Raw genomic sequence first — 18,258 nt, forward strand, 5'->3', positions numbered from 1 at the left:
TCAAACACGCTATCTAATTAATCACTTGGCCTGGCTGGCTCACCCAACCCGCCCAGCATATTTTCGTGACGACTTCGTTTCCATTTCTCCCTGCGCCCGCACAGCATGCAACAGTCTGTCCTACAGCAGCGATCGACTTTTCTTTTTTTGAGAGATGTCTGCTCTCCTCCCGTTGCATGTGGGACAGCTGTCAACTCCCGAATTAAGAACACCTCTCTCTCTCTCTCTCTCTCTCTCTCTCTCTCTCTCCAACTGTACCCCCCCTCTCTGTCCCCCTCTCTTACACTCATTCTCTCTTTCTCTCCATTCTCTCTCTCTCTGTTATGCCCCTTTTCTCCTCTCTCTCTTATCAAAATGGGGTTTCGGTGGAGGTGGCAGTGGTTTGGCCCTTGATAACGGCAGTCGCGGCAGCGCTGTCGGCGTGGGCTGCGACGGCGGCGGTCATAGCAGCGATGGCGGCCACAGTGGAGGTTGGGAGGACGAGGGAGGGGTGCGAGGCGGCGATGGTCTTACCGAAACTCAAGAGTTGGCAGTGGTGTGTTGTTAAGTAATTATTTTTCTTCACTCTATGAATAAGACAATGGAACTATTATCATCTAAAGCTCAAATATTAGACTAATTAGGTACTGTTGTTTTTTTTTTTTTGTGCGCATGTCTTCTTGCTCTGTAGCTTTTGCTAACTGTAGCTCTTTTTAAGGTGTGTATTTGTGGATGTTGGTGTTGCACCTAATGATATTGAAACAAAAAAGAGAAAAAGTCTTGTGGTAGGGTAAATGAAGAAAATTTAGCAGATCACACTAAGTCATTGTTTGGTTGTTTCACAAATGCAACAGCTCGGGGTAAGGTAAATGAAGCACACAGCATCCGTTTTCCAGGAGCGACAAGCCGAACTCTATGCAGTTCAACATCCTTCAGTATATCGCACAATGCCATGTTTATATGCTGCAGTATTTTGGAAACAAGAAATCAATAAAAAAAGGGATCGTTGTGAGAAGTAAATGAAAGAGTTTTGAGTGGAAGAAAGAGAACTTCCCTTGCCGTTTCTGTGTGTGTGTGTGTTACTTTCCTTGCAGTTTCTCTTTTCATGCTGTTTGAAGGAACATGTTTGGTTGATCATTTTTTGTGGTCTTTGGCTGTTTTTTGCCTCTCCTTCTTGGGCTTTTAAGTTCTTTCTGTTTTCTTACTTATATTCGTAACTTTTTTAAAATCCGGTTCTTCTCTGTTTGCTGCTGCTTTTGCGATGCTGGATATTTTTTCCCCTTTCTTTTTGCTGCTGCCTTCTCTTATAAATTTCTCCGTAGTGGCATGGCACCTCAAATGGCCTCGAGGCAATCGTTGCGGCCTCAAGGCAATCGCTGCAACCTGAGGCTATTGTTGCAGAAATCCAGTCCACGCAGTATTTGACGTGGTCCTTTACTTTTAGGGGATTCACAATCCTGAGCCTCGCATGATGTCCTGTTTTATGTATGTAAGAGAGAGGCAGGGGAGTGTGCATAATGGTTAACGGTTTACCCTTTAATTATATTGTAATTTTAACCGTCCTGTGCCTTATACATGTAAGACAGATGGAGCTTTTATAGTTGATGGGGGGCTACATCCGAAATTAAAGAGAAGGATGCAAAATGGTTAAGGGTTTGCGTTTTAATGATATTGTATATATGTATAAATTGTATAGATTATATAGATATAAATTGTATAGATGTGTAGATTGTACATATTGTATAGATATTGTATAGATTGTATAGATTGGTCATTTTCCCAGCAATCTACATTTCCTTACTCTTAGCTCTAATTATGGAGAGATCTAGCTTGAACTTAATATGCAATCTGATACCTTCTCTGCTTAATTTATTTTTTTTGGATGTTGCTTTCTCTTCTGAATTTGTTCGCAATGGCACGACAGATCGAACGGTTTCAGGCCAATCGCTTCGGCCTCGGGCCAGCTACTGCAGCCTGCGGCTATTGTTGTAGAGATCCAGTCTACACAATATTTGACATAGCCCTTTAATTTTAGGGAATCCACTGTTCTGAGCCTCGCATGAATTGTTGTTTTATGCATTATTGTTTCTTTTCCCGTCAATTTACATCTTATTCTTGGCTGGAATTGTGCATTTACCATTACCTAAAATATTTAGCGTATGGTTTCTTTCCTGCAGGTGTTGCTTATTCAAATCAGCAGACCCTAACTTGAAATAAGGGTTTTTATTTCATAAAACTATTATATATATATATATATATATATATATATATATATATATATATAAAATTACCACTCAAACTTAGAAATTCGCAGGCATCATAGGAACATAAACATTCCGTTGTGGTATCGGAACCCTGCAGGCCTTTTCATCTTCGGAGAAAGAATCTTTCCTGGGTAAACTTTTGCATGTCAGGCAAATATTACGTTTTAATGAAAATATATTTTTCTAAATATACTCACTACGGAAATAAATATTATTCAAAAATATTAATGAATAATAAAAAAAATAATATTAATAGTTCTAATAATTGACTATTATATCGACTTCCCGCCGCAACGCGCGGGGTTCCGTAACTAGTATATATATAGAGAGAGAGAGAGAGAGAGAGAGAGAGGGATGTGCTTTTAGAAGCATAGTAACATCATTTTATATATATACACACAAAATATGAAAAACAGATAAAATATTTTGACAGACGAAATGATAAATGAAATAAAAAAAATACTTTATACACATTAAAAAAACTAACTACAAATAAATAAGGTTTGAAATTTTGAATGGTTTAAGAATAGACGTAACAATTAATAATTGTTTAATTTAAATAATGAATTCAAAATTAACTTTAAAATTTGAGTTTGATTCATAAATTTAAAATTAAAATTAAAATTTAGAAATTAATTTAAAATTTTAAAATTTGGATATACATTNATTTAAAATTCATTTTTACTTAAGACTAAACAAATAAAACTTAAATTTACAAATAGTCACCGTACTCAGATAAAAGTTAATTAAATAAAAAATTTAAACTAAACAAAGATTTATACAGAGGTTAAATCAATATGTTATTTACAAAAACTAAACAAAAGTATTGTGAACTTAAATCTAATTTAATTTGTAAATGTGGCGTGCATTGTGCGAGTTTAGAGAGAGAGAGAGAGAGAGAGAGAGAGAGAGTAGCTACGTACTATATTCTTTTGAATACAGTAGTTGTTATGCTATTTTTGTGCACACAAGTATACAGCCATGAGATCTACTCCTATATATATATATATATATAGATCTCATGGCTAAGGAAACTTCAAAAATTGCTTTTCATTTGCCATGTAAAAATTCTTTCTTTATGATATTCATCTCACTAATTGAACTACTCCCGGTCACGCATATAATGCTGCAAAAAATTCCCATCTGCTTAAAAATTTTCATAATTGTTCACTTGTAATGATACGACAGTATTTTATTAATTTCATTATCATACTAGTCGTTTTAAAAAAAAAGAAAAAAAAAGAAGAAAAATGCATCATCCTCGTTTAAATAAGCACTCCATTACTCATATGTCAATAGTTCGTAAAGAAGCATGAAACGCTTTCTCTCTGGAGCCATGCTCGTCACAACGCCTGCAACATTGATTGGCTTAAATCTCAAACGTAGGAGGACAAAGATACATCTCATATTAGGATATAAAAAAAATAGAAAAAAACTTCAAATACCATCCCTGTGGTTTTACACTTTCTCACTTTAGTGCCATATGATTTAAAATGTATTAATTTAGTACCATGTGGTTTTATTTTTTATATTTTTATTATTTATTTCACTAATTTTTTTTATTAAATTAGTGACAAAGTTAAAACTATAGGGTACTAAAGTGAATATTTGATAAATCTAGATAGAATATCTGAAGTTTTTTATATATAATTTAATAAAATATTAACGAAAAAGCTAACGAAAAGATAAAAATCAAATCACATGACACTAACTTGATACACTTTAAATCATATGATACTAAAATGAAAAAATACGAAACCACATGAAAAAATACGAAACCACATGAGTGGTATTAGAAGCTTATCCAAAAAAAAGTCTACTTGCAAAGCTACTCTCAATGCAGAACAGCTCTTCTTAAGCCTACCTAGCCTTTTTTATTAAAAAAAAAATCTATTGAGCTGAGCATTCAGTTTGGTTAGTGGAGAAATCATGACCAAACCACATGCTTGTACATATACGTGGAACTAAAAAGATTTTTTTAGCTAAAACAATGCGTGAATCTCACAGTATTCAGTGTACGGACGTAAACAAAACGACGACACAGAGTAAGGTTTAAAGATTTCTCAGCAACTTACCACTAAAATAAGGATAAATATTTGCACCGATCGCTTGACTTTATCACACTTTTATTACATCAGTGGACTTCAATTTGTTGCAATAAAGTTATGGAACTTCCATTGCTATTTCAATTGGATCACTCCACCAGACACTCTTTAGTTCCCTGATTTTGTCAGATGATCATGTCTCTAAGAAGAGAAGCTGTTGCTACAGCTTCCACGTCATTTCATAAAGATGATATCATAGTTAAATCATCTTGTAATTACGATGACGCGGCAACTGATTCAACTCCCGCAACATCTCCATATCACATCATATAAGGATGAAGGTATTTTAAGAAAATTAAACAGCACTTAACGAAGTATCACGACTGAAAAAAAAACTGAAGTTGAACAAATTGGGTGCAGCAGATTAAGTTCGGACCGACAGCATAATTTAACCAGAAAATAAAGAGCATATAATTTGTCAAATTATAATATTCATAGAATTTCAGGCACTCTGGAGGGAGCGTACAATGTCAGATTATAAGACCCGGATACAATATCTACAAAAGCATCAGACTGACAGTACTGAATCATAATATTACCGAAGAGCTCAGGGCTCTGGCTCTTCGTAGGGTACTACATCATGCTTAAAAGAGGTATTGTTGATCTGCAAAATAGAGAAGGAAACAAAAAAAGGAAAAAAAAAATAATCAGATATGCATTTAAAAAAATGTGATCCTAAGAAACATGATTACCGCAGATACCACCAACTAGGGGTGGCAATCCAGCTCGCTGTTTGCGAGCCAACTCGTGTTCGGCTCGAAATGATCTCGAGATCGAATCGCTCGTTTAGTAAACGAGCCTAACACAAGCTGAATTTTTCAGCTCGTTTAATAAACGAACTAAACATGAGCTAGGGTTAGCCCGCTCGTGTTCAGCTCGATAACAGCTCGAATATATATATTTTATATTTATATATAAATAAATTATATATATAATACGGATTTTTATTATTTGATTTTTAACCCAATCTAAATATAAAGCCCAATTCAATTATAAAAGGTTCATTTGTGTGTAAAGTTTCAACCATTAGATCAAAGTCTAATGGGTAAGATCTTGAAAATTTATATTTCATATATATTATTATTTACATCTTAACTTGTTGTTCAGCGAGCCAGCTCTGTGTTCGGCTCGTTTAATAACGAGCTGAACACGAGCCAGCCCCGGCTCGCTTGTGTTCAGCTCGTTGACACCCCTAATACCAACACTGCCAGAGTGGGAAACTTGGAACCATAGAAGATAGTAAAGGATCCAAACTCTTGAAGTCAAATGGAATAGAAAAGACAATTGATTCATTTCTTCACCAGAGATCTAGAAGGGCCACAAAATTTAGGTTCTCAATTTAGTTAATGTAGGTTGATTTAAGTCGATACTTCAGAACCAAATGGCAGAGAAATAGCAACTAATGCATTAATTCAACTTACGCAGACTTAGCTTGCATTAATAACAATCTTCAAAAAATTGATTGCATAAGTACAAAATGTATTCCTATAAATTTAGCTGTTGAATACTTGAAACTGAATTTCAGAAACCATAGAAATTCAAAATTCAATATGTTAGTGTTACAAGGTACTCAGAGAGCATCATCTTGTTGACTAAGAGTATATGAAGCTTTCCTTATAAGCATCATCAAGTTGTACCAAAAAAGGTTATGCTTCAAATCAACAGCCTAAGCAATAGTCCTAAAGATCATCGAATGACTATAATGAAATTCTGAAGAACTATAAATAAGCTAGTGATTGAAGATGTTTTACCAGAACATAAGTCAATCCTCAATCCAGGATCATGGCAAATTTATATAAAAGGTAATCACCAATCTGAATTCTAGCAGATATGGTAGTTTGCTAACCAGAACAGTTTCAAATACACTAGCTGATACTTGATTGAGAATGTTCTGTCAGAAGGGCAATTAATCTCCAAACAAAGATTGTGACATCTTCTACTGAAAGGCGAAGAAGGCCTTTGCTAGATATTGATAGGCAAATAGTATGATTGACACAACTCAGTCAGAAAGGGATGAGGGAATTGTCAATTAGTTATAATTACTCTGTATTATAGTAGTAATTGGAACAGGAATAGACACCCCTTGAAATTTAGGGCATATGCAAACAGGCCCAATGACTTCAAATTTGAAATTAGATAGATGTAAAAAACACTGCAATAGGTGCTTCCATCCATCACCAATCACCATCATTAAACTAATGGCTACGCAGACGCATGCTACTCGCGTGTGCTCGTTCCTCAAAGATCCAAACTGTGTTTTATTTTAAACTAAAATAAAATGTAAGCTTGAAGCCATTTATTGAATCCCTACTCGGCTCCAGAAAAAGTTTACTCTTCCTACTATCAAGTGATTCAGCCCCTATTTGAAACACCAAAAATACTACTGTTAGTTTGTTAGCAGCACATGGCCACATAGCTGTTAGTTAATAACGACGCTCAGATGGAAGAATCTATCCCACTGTTTCGTTGTTTCTTAAAGTAAAAGGATCAAATTTCAAAATTTGAAAGGTGAAGGGCGTGTTTGCATAAGAACAAGTTGAAGGACCTGTTTGCATAGCACTTAAGTTCAGTATACAAAGAAATAAACTGAAGAACTTCCCTTTCAACCAAATTGTGTAAGTGATATAGGTTCAACCAAATTGTATAAGTGATATAGGTTCATCTTTCCACTATGAGGTCCAATGAATTCAAGAAAGCTGATTACTTCCTGCTGACTAAATTCTCTATCAACCTGATTCATCACACTACCGTAAACATCTCTCTAACAAGCGTGACATCTAGACCAAATATCAAACTACTTCACCCAGAACCTTCAAGCATTCTACTCTTAACAACATCTTTGATTTTTATTGTCTAGCACCTGTTCATAACGAAACCACCTTTTTAACTCTCAAATGATAGAAAAAATGGTTTTTGCTTAGTATGAAGGTAAGGAACACCATTTGGAGGGCCACATGCAGTAGAAATCAGTGACAAATTGGAATTGCTATGTGGAGGACGGAAAGAAAACAAAACCTCATTTTCTACAAATTATAATGCAACATTCTGATTTTCATTTATCTGCCTTATGTACTAGCTAGATTACTTGCCAACAGACAGAAGCATGTTTCTCGTATACTGTTTACTTTCATAGTTCTTTTACTTGACATCAATATCCTAAAACCTACACCTAAATGCCATCTTTATCAATTCTTAGCACATATATAAGTCATTCTACACAAACAATTAAGGCTGCACGTTACTTTTGAATATTGCTATAAGATACAAGTGAATGTCAGAGGAAAACTTCCTAAGATGACGAATCTATCAGATATGTTACCAGAAAAAATCAATGCATCAAACGATGGAGAAACTAAGAATGCCAATAAGCCAGACTACCATAGTTTAACTTAAAAACATGCCTATAAAAAAAAGTGATTTAAGCACGGAAGAAAATTGGAACAAGACTAACATAGAATAAGTGCGGGGTAATGTTAAGATCAGTATGAAAATTACTGAATGTTGCTAGGACCCCATCCAACAAAAAGGATAGATCAAGCAAAATGTTCACTAAAACCTTTTCCAGGTCGTTTGGATTCTAATTGACAATTGAAGAGAAAAGGAAAGATAAAACTTATACCCAAAGCGAACTCAGAAAGGATAACATGAAAAGACAACCTTGCTAACTTTGTAACACCCCTGAGATTTGGAAGTCCTATATATAAGATATAATAAGCCTAAACCTCTTAACCCGGTTATAGCATTTTATACAATGGCTAGGTCCAAAAAGTTAAAAAGGTCAAGTATGCTAAGGCTAGAGTAGTTCTAGTATAGGACCCTAAGGATGCGGGGTGTCACAGTTGGTATCAAGGCCAATCACCAGCCGAAAGTATGAGATGAGTCTCGACTGAGCTAGGGTCATACAGCGGGTAGAGCGCGACTCCCCAGCTAACGACTCTTGCGGGTGAAGCACGACTCCCCACAAAATTGTCTAAGGTTAGCAAAACAAGTCTCACATCGCCTACTGCTTGTAAGTGTGCTTGAGTCTGATGAGGACGTTAGGGTTTAAAAAGGGGAAAAGAATATAGCACCCCTAGGATTTGGAATAGTCATATATATGAGATATAATACGGCTAAACCTCTTAACCTGGCTATAGCATTTTAAGCCGTGGCTAAATCCAAAAGATTAAAAGGGTTAAGCATGTTAGGACTAAAGTAGTTCTAGGATGGATGACCCCCTAGGAAACTGGGCACCACAAACCTTCTCCTTCTACTTTGCCTAGAACAGAGGGAGTGAACCAGAGTGCAAAGAAAAATTGAAACTTGAACAATGCACATGACAATAATAACTATCTAGTGCTTTTAGAACTTTGAGCATCATCATTTTGTGAAAGTGCTGCGGATGTCGCACCCATTTTTTAACAACTAAGGTTAAGCAAAAATAGCTCCATATAAAAGACTTCTATAAAAGTGATGTAAGTTATATTTATCTGTTTGAGGGTAAATCTACTGCTGATCCTATGCATCCCTCAATGTTGCAATAGTAGAAGAGAATTATGCGCATCCTAGTGACAGGTTACCATCTCAATCATCGCCCAGGGGAGAGGAATTAATAGCACATGAAGAATGGCGAAACAATGGATAGATTGAAGGGAAGGAAAGAAGATTATACCCTAGCCGCGAGCCTTGAGCTCAGCGAGGCGGCGGGAGAGGTCGTCCTCGTCGACCTTCTCCTTCTCCTTGGCGGGAAGGGCGTGGGCAGCGGGCTGCGGCAGGCCGACGGAGACCTCGAGGCCGTAATCGTCGGCGACCTGCTGCATGAGGCTGTTGACCTCGCCCTCGGGGGTGGAGAGGCTGGTGGAGCCGGCCATGGCGCCCTCCATGAACTCGGCCTGCACCTCCATGTTGACGAACTGGCGCTCGAACTGGTCCATGGTCTCGGACATCTTCTGGAGGTTTCCGGAGGCGAGGGCGGAGTCGAGGGACTTGACGATGGAGCCCATGGACTTGCCGATGGCCTGCATCTTGGCCTGGGTGTCGAGGCGGGCGACGACGGCGTCGAGGCGCGAGGCGAGGCGGAGGTAGTTCATCTGCTCGGTGCGCTTGCGGATGGCGTTCTCGGCGTAGATGCGGGCGCCGTCCATGTTCGCCTTCTCCATCGCCTTCTTCACCTTGAGCTTCTCCGCCTTCTCCTCCTTCTCGCACTTGCGCGCCTGGCGCTGGAGGCTCTTCGAGGTGAACTTGAGCTCCATGATCTGGTTCATCAGCTTCTCCGTGTTCCCCATGGCTTAGACGACAGACGACGACGACGACCGAAGGGGGCTAGGGTTAGGGTTTCGGGGAAAGGGGCGGAAGAGGGCGTAGTGTTTATGAGGGATCGGGAACGAAATTAGGGTTAGGGTTTCCGGGAAGGAGAGGGGATGGATCGAGGAGAGAGCGAAGAGATGGGAAAAGGGCACCAGGCGAAATAAGGGGAAAGAAAAAAAGGAAAAAGAAAAAAAAAAAAAAATGGGGGGAGAGTCGTCGTAGACGCGTAGCGAACAATCGACGCGCTTATGCCGTCGCGGTTGGGTCAATTGCATCAAAACCTGAACACGAAGTTTTTCCGGATTATAAGAGATTGTTTGGCCTAGATTTTTAAAAAATAATTTTAGGGTCTTTTTTTTATTTCTAGCTCTATGCAAGCATATTAAATTACTATGAATATACTTTTCTAAAAGTTAAATCAGCTAATATATTTTTCTCAAATATATTATAAGTTGAAATCTGTTTATACTGTTATAATCTACTAGTAAAATTTATTTAACATTGAGTAAAGTTGAACTAAATAATTTAATCATAGTTCGCTAATGTGCAAAATGACCATTTTGCTCCTTACATTTATAAAAAAAGAAAAAAAAAAGAGAAAGAAATAGAAAAACAGAGCTCGAGAGAATTACGATTTCATGAAAAAGTAGCAGAGGTTTTGAATAGTGGAGGCTCAGCAAGGGTGAGCATGCTTCCCGTCGCCTCTTCCACCTCCGTCGAAGCCAAAGCCGAGAAAGGAGCGATCAACGGAGATTGAGAAAGAGAAAGAGAGGAGAAATAGAGAAGGTGGAGAGAATAAAGGGAAAGAAAAGATTAATTCAGTATGTGGAGGATCGTATTTGTAAAGGTAATATTGTCAGTTCATGTATTAATAGTTAAAAATAATAAGAAAAAAGGATATCTAAACTAGACTGAATTAATCTTTTCTTTCCCTTTATTCTCTCCACCTTCTCTATTTCTCCTCTCTTTCTCTTTCTCAATCTCCGTTGATCGCTCCTTTCTCGGCTTTGGCTTCGACGGAGGTGGAAGAGGCGACGGGAAGCATGCTCACCCTTGCTGAGCCTCCACTATTCAAAACCTCTGCTACTTTTTCATGAAATCGTAATTCTCTCGAGCTCTGTTTTTCTATTTCTTTCTCTTTNTGATCATTGCATTTGAGAAGGTACTTCCTTATTTGGTACAGAACCTGGCAAATGTGGTGCTTGTTGCTTCTATGCATTTTTATTTGTACTTTGTTAACTATGTAATGCTTTATTTAGAATCTATGAGGTGAAATTTAAAGTTATTGTCTTTTATCTACTTTACATGGTTTTTACCTATTTTGCCAGTTTTGAAGTACTTGAAAATTACCGTTTGTCTGGTATTTGGATGTGTGTGTGTGTGTGTGTGTGTGTATAGCTAGACCCCTATAATATCTATAGTACCAGGGTTCCGGTGCAGGAGTCTAGACTCCTATAATATCTATAGTACCGAAGTTCCGGTGCTTTAGTCTTGTTTTCAACCTTAGAATGTTCAAATCAAAATTCCACACCGTTAGAACTGATCTGGGGTATTTGAAGTTTTTAGGAATAATATTTTATATTTTTTCGACATAGTTTACTTTATGATCAAACCATTTCAAAATTGTTAATTTTCAATGGCTACTATGGCAAGTTCGTAGTTTAACGATGTTAAAGAATCTAAATTTATTCAAATTTTGATACAAAATTTTTTAAACTATCTAGATTAATGTCAGCATCCTTGATCTTGAATTCAAAAATTCTATCCTCAAAGTTTAAAGATTGTTCAATTTCTACCATTCATGTCAAAATGAAAGGTGGAAATTTTATTTCTAAGAACTTCATATACCCTAGATCATATTTAATAGTGTGGATTGTTGATTTAAACACCTTAAGATCGAAAACAAGACTATAGTACCGGAACTCCGGTACTATAGATAGTATAGTAGCCTCGTTCTATATATATTTATATATGTATATATGTATGTATGTATGTGTATATATGTATGAGTCCCGCCTTGGTTCTTTTAAAAGCATCAAGCACTTGGTGCTTGTAAGTTTTCCGCCATTAGATCTACCTCTTCTACCATTTCCACTTGTTAAATCATACTATTCAACCAACCACCCACTCAACCCTAAGGGACCACTATTATCCTAATTGCACATCCTTTAATCCAAGGGTCAAAAACCTACAAGCACCAATGACTTGGTACTTTTAAAAGCATAGGAGTTCAATTCATATATGTATATATTTTTCTAGGTAAAAGTAGTTTGTTAGTATTGTGTACATATGTGAGATGGTTGCCATGCATGATTCCATGTGCCCATTCAGTTATTCCGAAGCTTGTCTACCATCTGGAAAATTTCAGTTGTCATGTAGAAGTTATCATGAATATTGAAACATTGGTGTAGTTATTATAATCAAGCTTACAATAAGGGTGCGTTTGGTTCGCATTATAAAAGATTACTAGGAATAAAAGATATCCGAGAATCTTATTACTATTCATCCTATTACTAAGAATGTGGAATTCCTGTGTTTGGTTCACACAGTAATATTAATTAGCCATGTTATTTAATATTACAAAAATTATACAATTAGTTAATTAATTAATTTAATTACTTTTAGATAATGTTACCAAAAGTTTCAACATCTTTTTAGAAAAAAGGGAGAGAGAGTATAAGTTAGAGAGAGAGAGCATAATTAAAAAAATAGAAAGAAAAATATAGTCGAAATTAGAGGGAGTGAGAGAGTTGAAATTTTAGAAAGAGAGAGAGAGAAAGCTTAGTTTAGAGAGAGAAAAAAAGTTGAATTTTAGAGAAAAAAATAAGTTTAGAGAGAGATATAAGGTTAGAGTGTAAAGAAAAATAATATCAATTAGCCGGCGGGTAGGAAGAAAGAAAGAGATTAGACATATTATGATTACCCCAATCCATTAATATGAGGATACTCACCCTCCCTCAAAGGAATGAGATTAGTACTTTAGGGTGAATCTTATTCCCAAGTGAATCCAATATTACCAACTAGATTACTTAGTGCGTTTAGCCAAACACCGTCATATTTTTTTATTCCCATTGGATTACTAGGAATCTTTAAAAGATAGCGCGAACCAAACGCACTCTAAGGTTAATTTGAAATTACTGGGAAACAGTGCCCCTAAGTTGTAATACTATTTTAGTTGGATAATTGCTTGAATACAAGCCTTTTATCTTTTTACGCCAGCGGCTAGAATCTTCACATAATATAGTGTGCACATCTACCTAACTCATAGGTGGTTATTGATGTGAGATGTGTCATGATTCTCACAGCATATAAGCAGTTGTTGTGTGAAGATGTTAGCATTAGCACTAGTAAGCAGGTGTAAAATTTGCTTAACAAGAAATATGGTGGTGATTCAGTTGTCACCTCTTGTTTTTTTTTCTTCTATTGTTCTTGTTCTTCCGTTCTATTATTTGCTTATGCTTGAAACTATCTGGTCAATTGCTATTAAGTTTACTCTTGGCTATGATAAAGTTCCTTGTTAATCATTCTATTGTTGGATGTAATAATGCAGAACCGTCAGAATTATTCTCAGTTGCCCGGTAACCTCAAAGTTCCTTCAGCAAGGACATTGCCTGCACGACCAGCCGGGAGAGGCAGAGGAAGAGGAAATACGAGGCTTGTGGCAAAAGATACCAAAACAGAAACAACTCCTGTTAAAGAGCGCGAGAATAGTATTCCTGAAGTATTCAAAGCCTTTTCAACTCGTTTTGTTCGACTTAATGGCATCCTCTTCACGAGGACAAGGTATCAGTTAATTATCTTCCTTTCCTTTATTAACATAAGCCTGCCTGCAAGGTCATATGTCAACATACGTAGCCCTACAAAATCTGAATTTGCTTAGATACTCCTCTAACAAAGAGAACTTTTTCTTTGGAGGAAAAATACCCCTAGCCTAACATTCATTTTATGATGAAATTGATTGATGAAGTTCTTTAGAGGATGAGCATTTTTAAAGAATATGGGCATGTATGTCAATGGCATGTATGTATATTAGTAAGTAATTTTGCAGGGGTATATATTTGTGAATATTTTTTTTATTTTCATATATTCATATTAGAGCATTTTTTTAAATGTGAATTAACAGCTTGGAGACATTTGGAGAGATATTCGCCTCAGTAGTCATTGACCTGCAAGAGCTCCTTTCTTCTGGTCCTGAAGAGGATCTTAATTTTGGTTCAGATGCTGCTGAAAATGCCCTTCTTATCGTGAGGCTTATCGCCATCCTCATCTTCACAGTCCATAATGTGAAGAGGGAGTCGGAAAGCCAGTCATATGCTGAGATTTTGCAGCGCACAGTGCTTCTTCAGAATGCATTTACAGCTGCCTTTGAGTTTGTTGGACACATTCTTAAAAGATGTATGCAGCTGCATGATGCTGCATCGAGCTTCTACTTGCCGGCCCTTCTGGTCTTCATTGAATGGCTTGCATGTCATCCGGATATCGCAGCCAGCTCTGATAACACCGAGGAAAAACAATCTAATGCAAGATCATTTTTTTGGAATCAATGCTTATCCTTTATGAACAAGCTTATTCTCACCGGCCTCGCTTCTATTGATATTGATGAGGATGAGACTTGCTTCTCTGACATGAGTAGGTATGATGAGGGTGAAACTGATAATAGGCTTGCATTGTGGGAGGACTTTGAATTGAGAGGATTCTTGCCCTTAAGGCCGGCTCAACTTATTTTGGACTTTTCAAGGAAGCATGCATTTGGGAGTGATGCAAGCACAAGGGAAAAAGGAGCCCGTGTTCAGAGGATTCTGGCGGCTGGTAGGGCTCTTATGAATGTAGTTCAAGTTGATCAAAAGAGGATATACTTTGATCCCCACTCGAAGAAGTTCATAATGGGTGTGGAACCTCCAATTTATGAAGAAGTTTCAGAGTCAGTTGTTACTAAACAAGGGAGTGAACTTGAGGGCACCATCGACCTTGGGGCAAAACAGTCAAAGAGTCAGTTGCTTTTTGAAGGAGAGGAAGATGAGGAAGTTATTGTTTTCAAACCTACAGTTGCTGAAAAGCTCGATAGTGTAGCTACTTCCATAATACCTCCTAATGAATTTGTACAGCCTGTCCAAATGTCTAATGCTGGTTGGCCAATGTTCAGTACTCCATTTTCTGCTCCTCTGAACAATGTTCAGATGCCAGCTATTTCAAATATCAGTTCTTATATGAACACCACCGAAGCAAATATCTCCCAACTTCCTCCACGTTACGTCAGTCCGGATCATCCTAAATGGTTAATCGAGCAACGGGTTTCCTTATCTGATGAACTGAAGAACTTGAACATCATTGGTGATGGACACTTGGCCGAACAAAAGTTACAGAGAGGCTTGAGTGGGCTTCACCAGCCTCTTGGGTTTGCACCTCAAGTTTCTGCTATGGCTAGTGGGCCTACTTCCGCTATGTTAACTAATCAGATTAAAGCTTCTGAACTGGCTATATCATCTATGCTCGATACTGTGGTGCCGTCAGGTATAACCACTGATAAGTTTGCAGCCGCACTGCCAACACCACCTAGGAAAAATCCTGTCAGCCGTCCCGTTAGGCACAATGGGCCACCTCCGGGGTTCAGCCCTGTTCCGTCGAAACAACATGAGAATCCCATTTCAAATTCAGTTACGAAGGATCCATACCCTCAAATCGATGACTATAGATGGCTGGATGGGTATCAACCATCATCAGCTAAAGGCATGGGGATAGAGAACCCAATCAACCATGTTTCATATATGTATCCAACTGTTACTGCTACTAGTAGTAATGCCTATAGCGGCTCTATCAGCTTCCCTTTTCCTGGGAAGCAGGTCTCTGCTGTTCAGACTGAGGCAGTAGATGAGAAACAGTGGCAAGATTTCAAGCTTTTCGAGCAGATGAAACCATATGCAGAACATCAGCTTCAGCAAATGAATCCACAACACGCTCTGCTGCCGGAGCAGCAGCCAGGGCAATCTCTGTGGTCGGGGAGGTACTTTGTGTGAGATACTGTATCAAGAAGATTACAGGTAACGGTCTCATCTTTTAGATGTAACAACAAATCAGATTAGGGCATCTCTGACGCTATTTATTTTGTGCATCTGTTTTTGCTCTTTTCTTTTTGAGCTACAATCAGTTTTATCTGTATTTGCAAGTATAAATATAGAGTTTGACTGACTTTACTTTCCTTCGATCATAGTTGCTGGAAATCTGTTTCAGTAAGCTGGCCTGCAGTATGGTGCCTATGGAATTTCGCCCCCAACCTTAGCAGCCCTTTAAATACTGTCAAGTTTCTTTTGGAGCATGGATGGTCTATGGGAGCATTGCAAGTGCTACCATCATATTCAGTAAGTCTTGATGCATTAACTATCCTACTATCACTTATCATGATATGGCTGTTGGCCTGCATGTGAACAATATCTCATGCTCATATTTTAAAATCAATATACATATTTACTTACCATATTCTGAATTCAGCAATAAACTTTCCAATTCTAGTAAATGTTTAATCAAATTCAATACCTGTGTATGTAATATCTGGAATTGACAGTTGAAATTAGATGATTAAAAAAGACCACAAGCATAGAAGATACATAATTTAAATAATCATTTTTATGGTCTAGGGTCAATCACTCCTTCAGGATAGATCATCTCTAATACATTCCAACGTGAAAACTTCATTCTAATGCATTCTGATGCTTTCCATTGCATCATACACTCTAACAAAGACATTTATCCTTTTTAGCATGTGCTTTCTTTTCTCTCAACATTCTGCTGTTGATCTACATTGTTTTGTTATAGCATGTCTTGAAGGAAGTCTAGTATTAGTAGAACAAATTATGAAATACTTCCCAAGTATATCAATTCAATCGGATTTGTGCGAAATCAACTTCGTACAGTTTGGTGTTAGGTTGCAAATTATTTTGCTTGATGAAAATAACTAGAATGCTTTTTTCCCTTTTTGATAGATTTAGAGGTGTATGGTGTACTTTCTCCCAAATCATAAATGTCGTGGTAAGCTGTGAAGTGCAATAGGTTAATGACATGTTTTCAAGGTAAAATATGTTAAAGGCCGCGATTTAGTCCATTAATGGAAGTATAGATCCTCGATATCTATCTAGAAATCTTGTACTCATTACAACTTATGCTTTACAGGGTGTGACAAGGACTCCCCGACTTGAAGGGCGGAAGGGATCTACTGGGGGGGTTTTGATGGCGGCGAATCTCTTACAACATGTTCACTTTAGTGCTCTACTCTAGAGGCTTATCCTGAATGAAGCTTAAATGGTGGTTTGCGTCGCGCCCAACTTGAACCGTAGAGATGCTTTCCATCTTATGCTTCACTTCATCTCTCCATTAGGATGCGTCTATCTGTGATCGGTATATCTAAAGGTGGAATTGGTGCTGCTCGGGAAAAATTCAGTGTATCGGAGGAGTGGAAAGAGGATGATTAGCGTGATGATGGTTATTATGGCGGCGAAAAGGCATTTCATTTGCTAGCTATATATTTTCATCAAGCATTAGTATGTCATGACCAATCATGTGATACCCTTAGGCTAACCTTGTTCGATATGTGATTGGTCTCGTTGCATATCGCGTTTTCCTGTCGTTTCGATTGGTTGAAGTGTCTGTCGGTAAAATAGTTTGCATTAGTGTCTTGCTGTCTTGCTGTCTATAATAATGTGCTACCGTACACCTCGAATAATTGTGTGCTTAATAACACTACGGAGTGGTTTCAGATTGTCTATTTTATGCATTTAATTGTTATATTTTCTTTCAAAAAAAAATTTACAGTTGGTAGAGTATTTCTAGAATAATTTGATCCTTATTTTTATCAAACTAGCGTTACGCATGGGTGCTTGAGCATTGCTTACAGAAGTAAACAAGATTTACCGTCGAGGCGTTTCCATTTTGCTGAGTTGATGATGTCTCTGGAAATAGTGCTCGTGAGGATTTGGCCCACTGGATATTTGGTTTGAATGCGGCAAGCTACACGGTAATGCTATCCAACACATCTTTGTCAGAGGCGGCGGAGATTCGCAATCAAGTGCGCAAAAAATTATGTCTACTGCCGAATTTCCGAATGCACAGGTATTTAACATACATAATCTGGGATGTTTTGGTCTGATTTCTGATTTCAATTGAAGATTTGTAATACATTGCGCTTCAAATTTGATGTTGTATAGAATTAGTTGTTCGTTTTAAGGCTACTCGATCAAAGGACAAGATTATCAGCTGCGTGTCGGTCGACAATTTGGAGGAGATTCTGGTGTCAGAGTTAACTTATCCGGTTTTTTAGTGCAATAGTCTTTTCCTAAAATTTTATTCTAAAAATAGACATGTTAAACTTTTATTTATAAATATGGTCCTATAAAAGCGGTGAATCATTCACCGCTTTCTTTCTTTTTTTTACTTCTTTTTATATTTCTACGATGATAAAAGCGGTAAATGTTTTACCGTTTTTATTATTTTTCTACTCCTAAAAAAGAATTATGAATGCGGTGAATCATTCACCGAATTTAAAAATCTATTTTTATAATTATTTTTTAAAAAATATATTTTTATAATTATAAAAATTGATAGAATTATTTATAAAAAAAATTCAACTTATCAGT

At 37.3% G+C, this 18,258-nt stretch overlaps 2 protein-coding genes across 2 annotated transcripts; one reads left to right on the forward strand and one right to left on the reverse strand.

The window, feature by feature from the left end:
* On the reverse strand, nt 4,736-9,849 carry LOC109724998 (ESCRT-related protein CHMP1B). The gene is made up of 2 exons (XM_020254033.1): nt 9,000-9,849; nt 4,736-4,952 (listed from the first exon to the last, which is right to left on the reverse strand). Exon 1 carries the CDS (start codon nt 9,610-9,612, stop codon nt 9,001-9,003), a length of 612 nt encoding a protein of 203 aa, XP_020109622.1. The 5' UTR covers nt 9,613-9,849; the 3' UTR covers nt 4,736-4,952; nt 9,000.
* LOC109724783 (protein SMG7-like) lies at nt 9,883-17,410 on the forward strand. The gene is made up of 6 exons (XM_020253713.1): nt 9,883-9,898; nt 10,750-10,796; nt 13,185-13,417; nt 13,758-15,672; nt 15,843-15,990; nt 16,799-17,410. The coding sequence occupies exons 1-4, from the start codon at nt 9,883-9,885 to the stop codon at nt 15,646-15,648; spliced, it is 2,187 nt and encodes a 728-aa protein (XP_020109302.1). The 3' UTR covers nt 15,649-15,672; nt 15,843-15,990; nt 16,799-17,410.

Source organism: Ananas comosus, linkage group 19 (assembly GCF_001540865.1).
Source record: "Ananas comosus cultivar F153 linkage group 19, ASM154086v1, whole genome shotgun sequence".
Lineage (NCBI taxonomy): Eukaryota > Viridiplantae > Streptophyta > Magnoliopsida > Poales > Bromeliaceae > Ananas > Ananas comosus.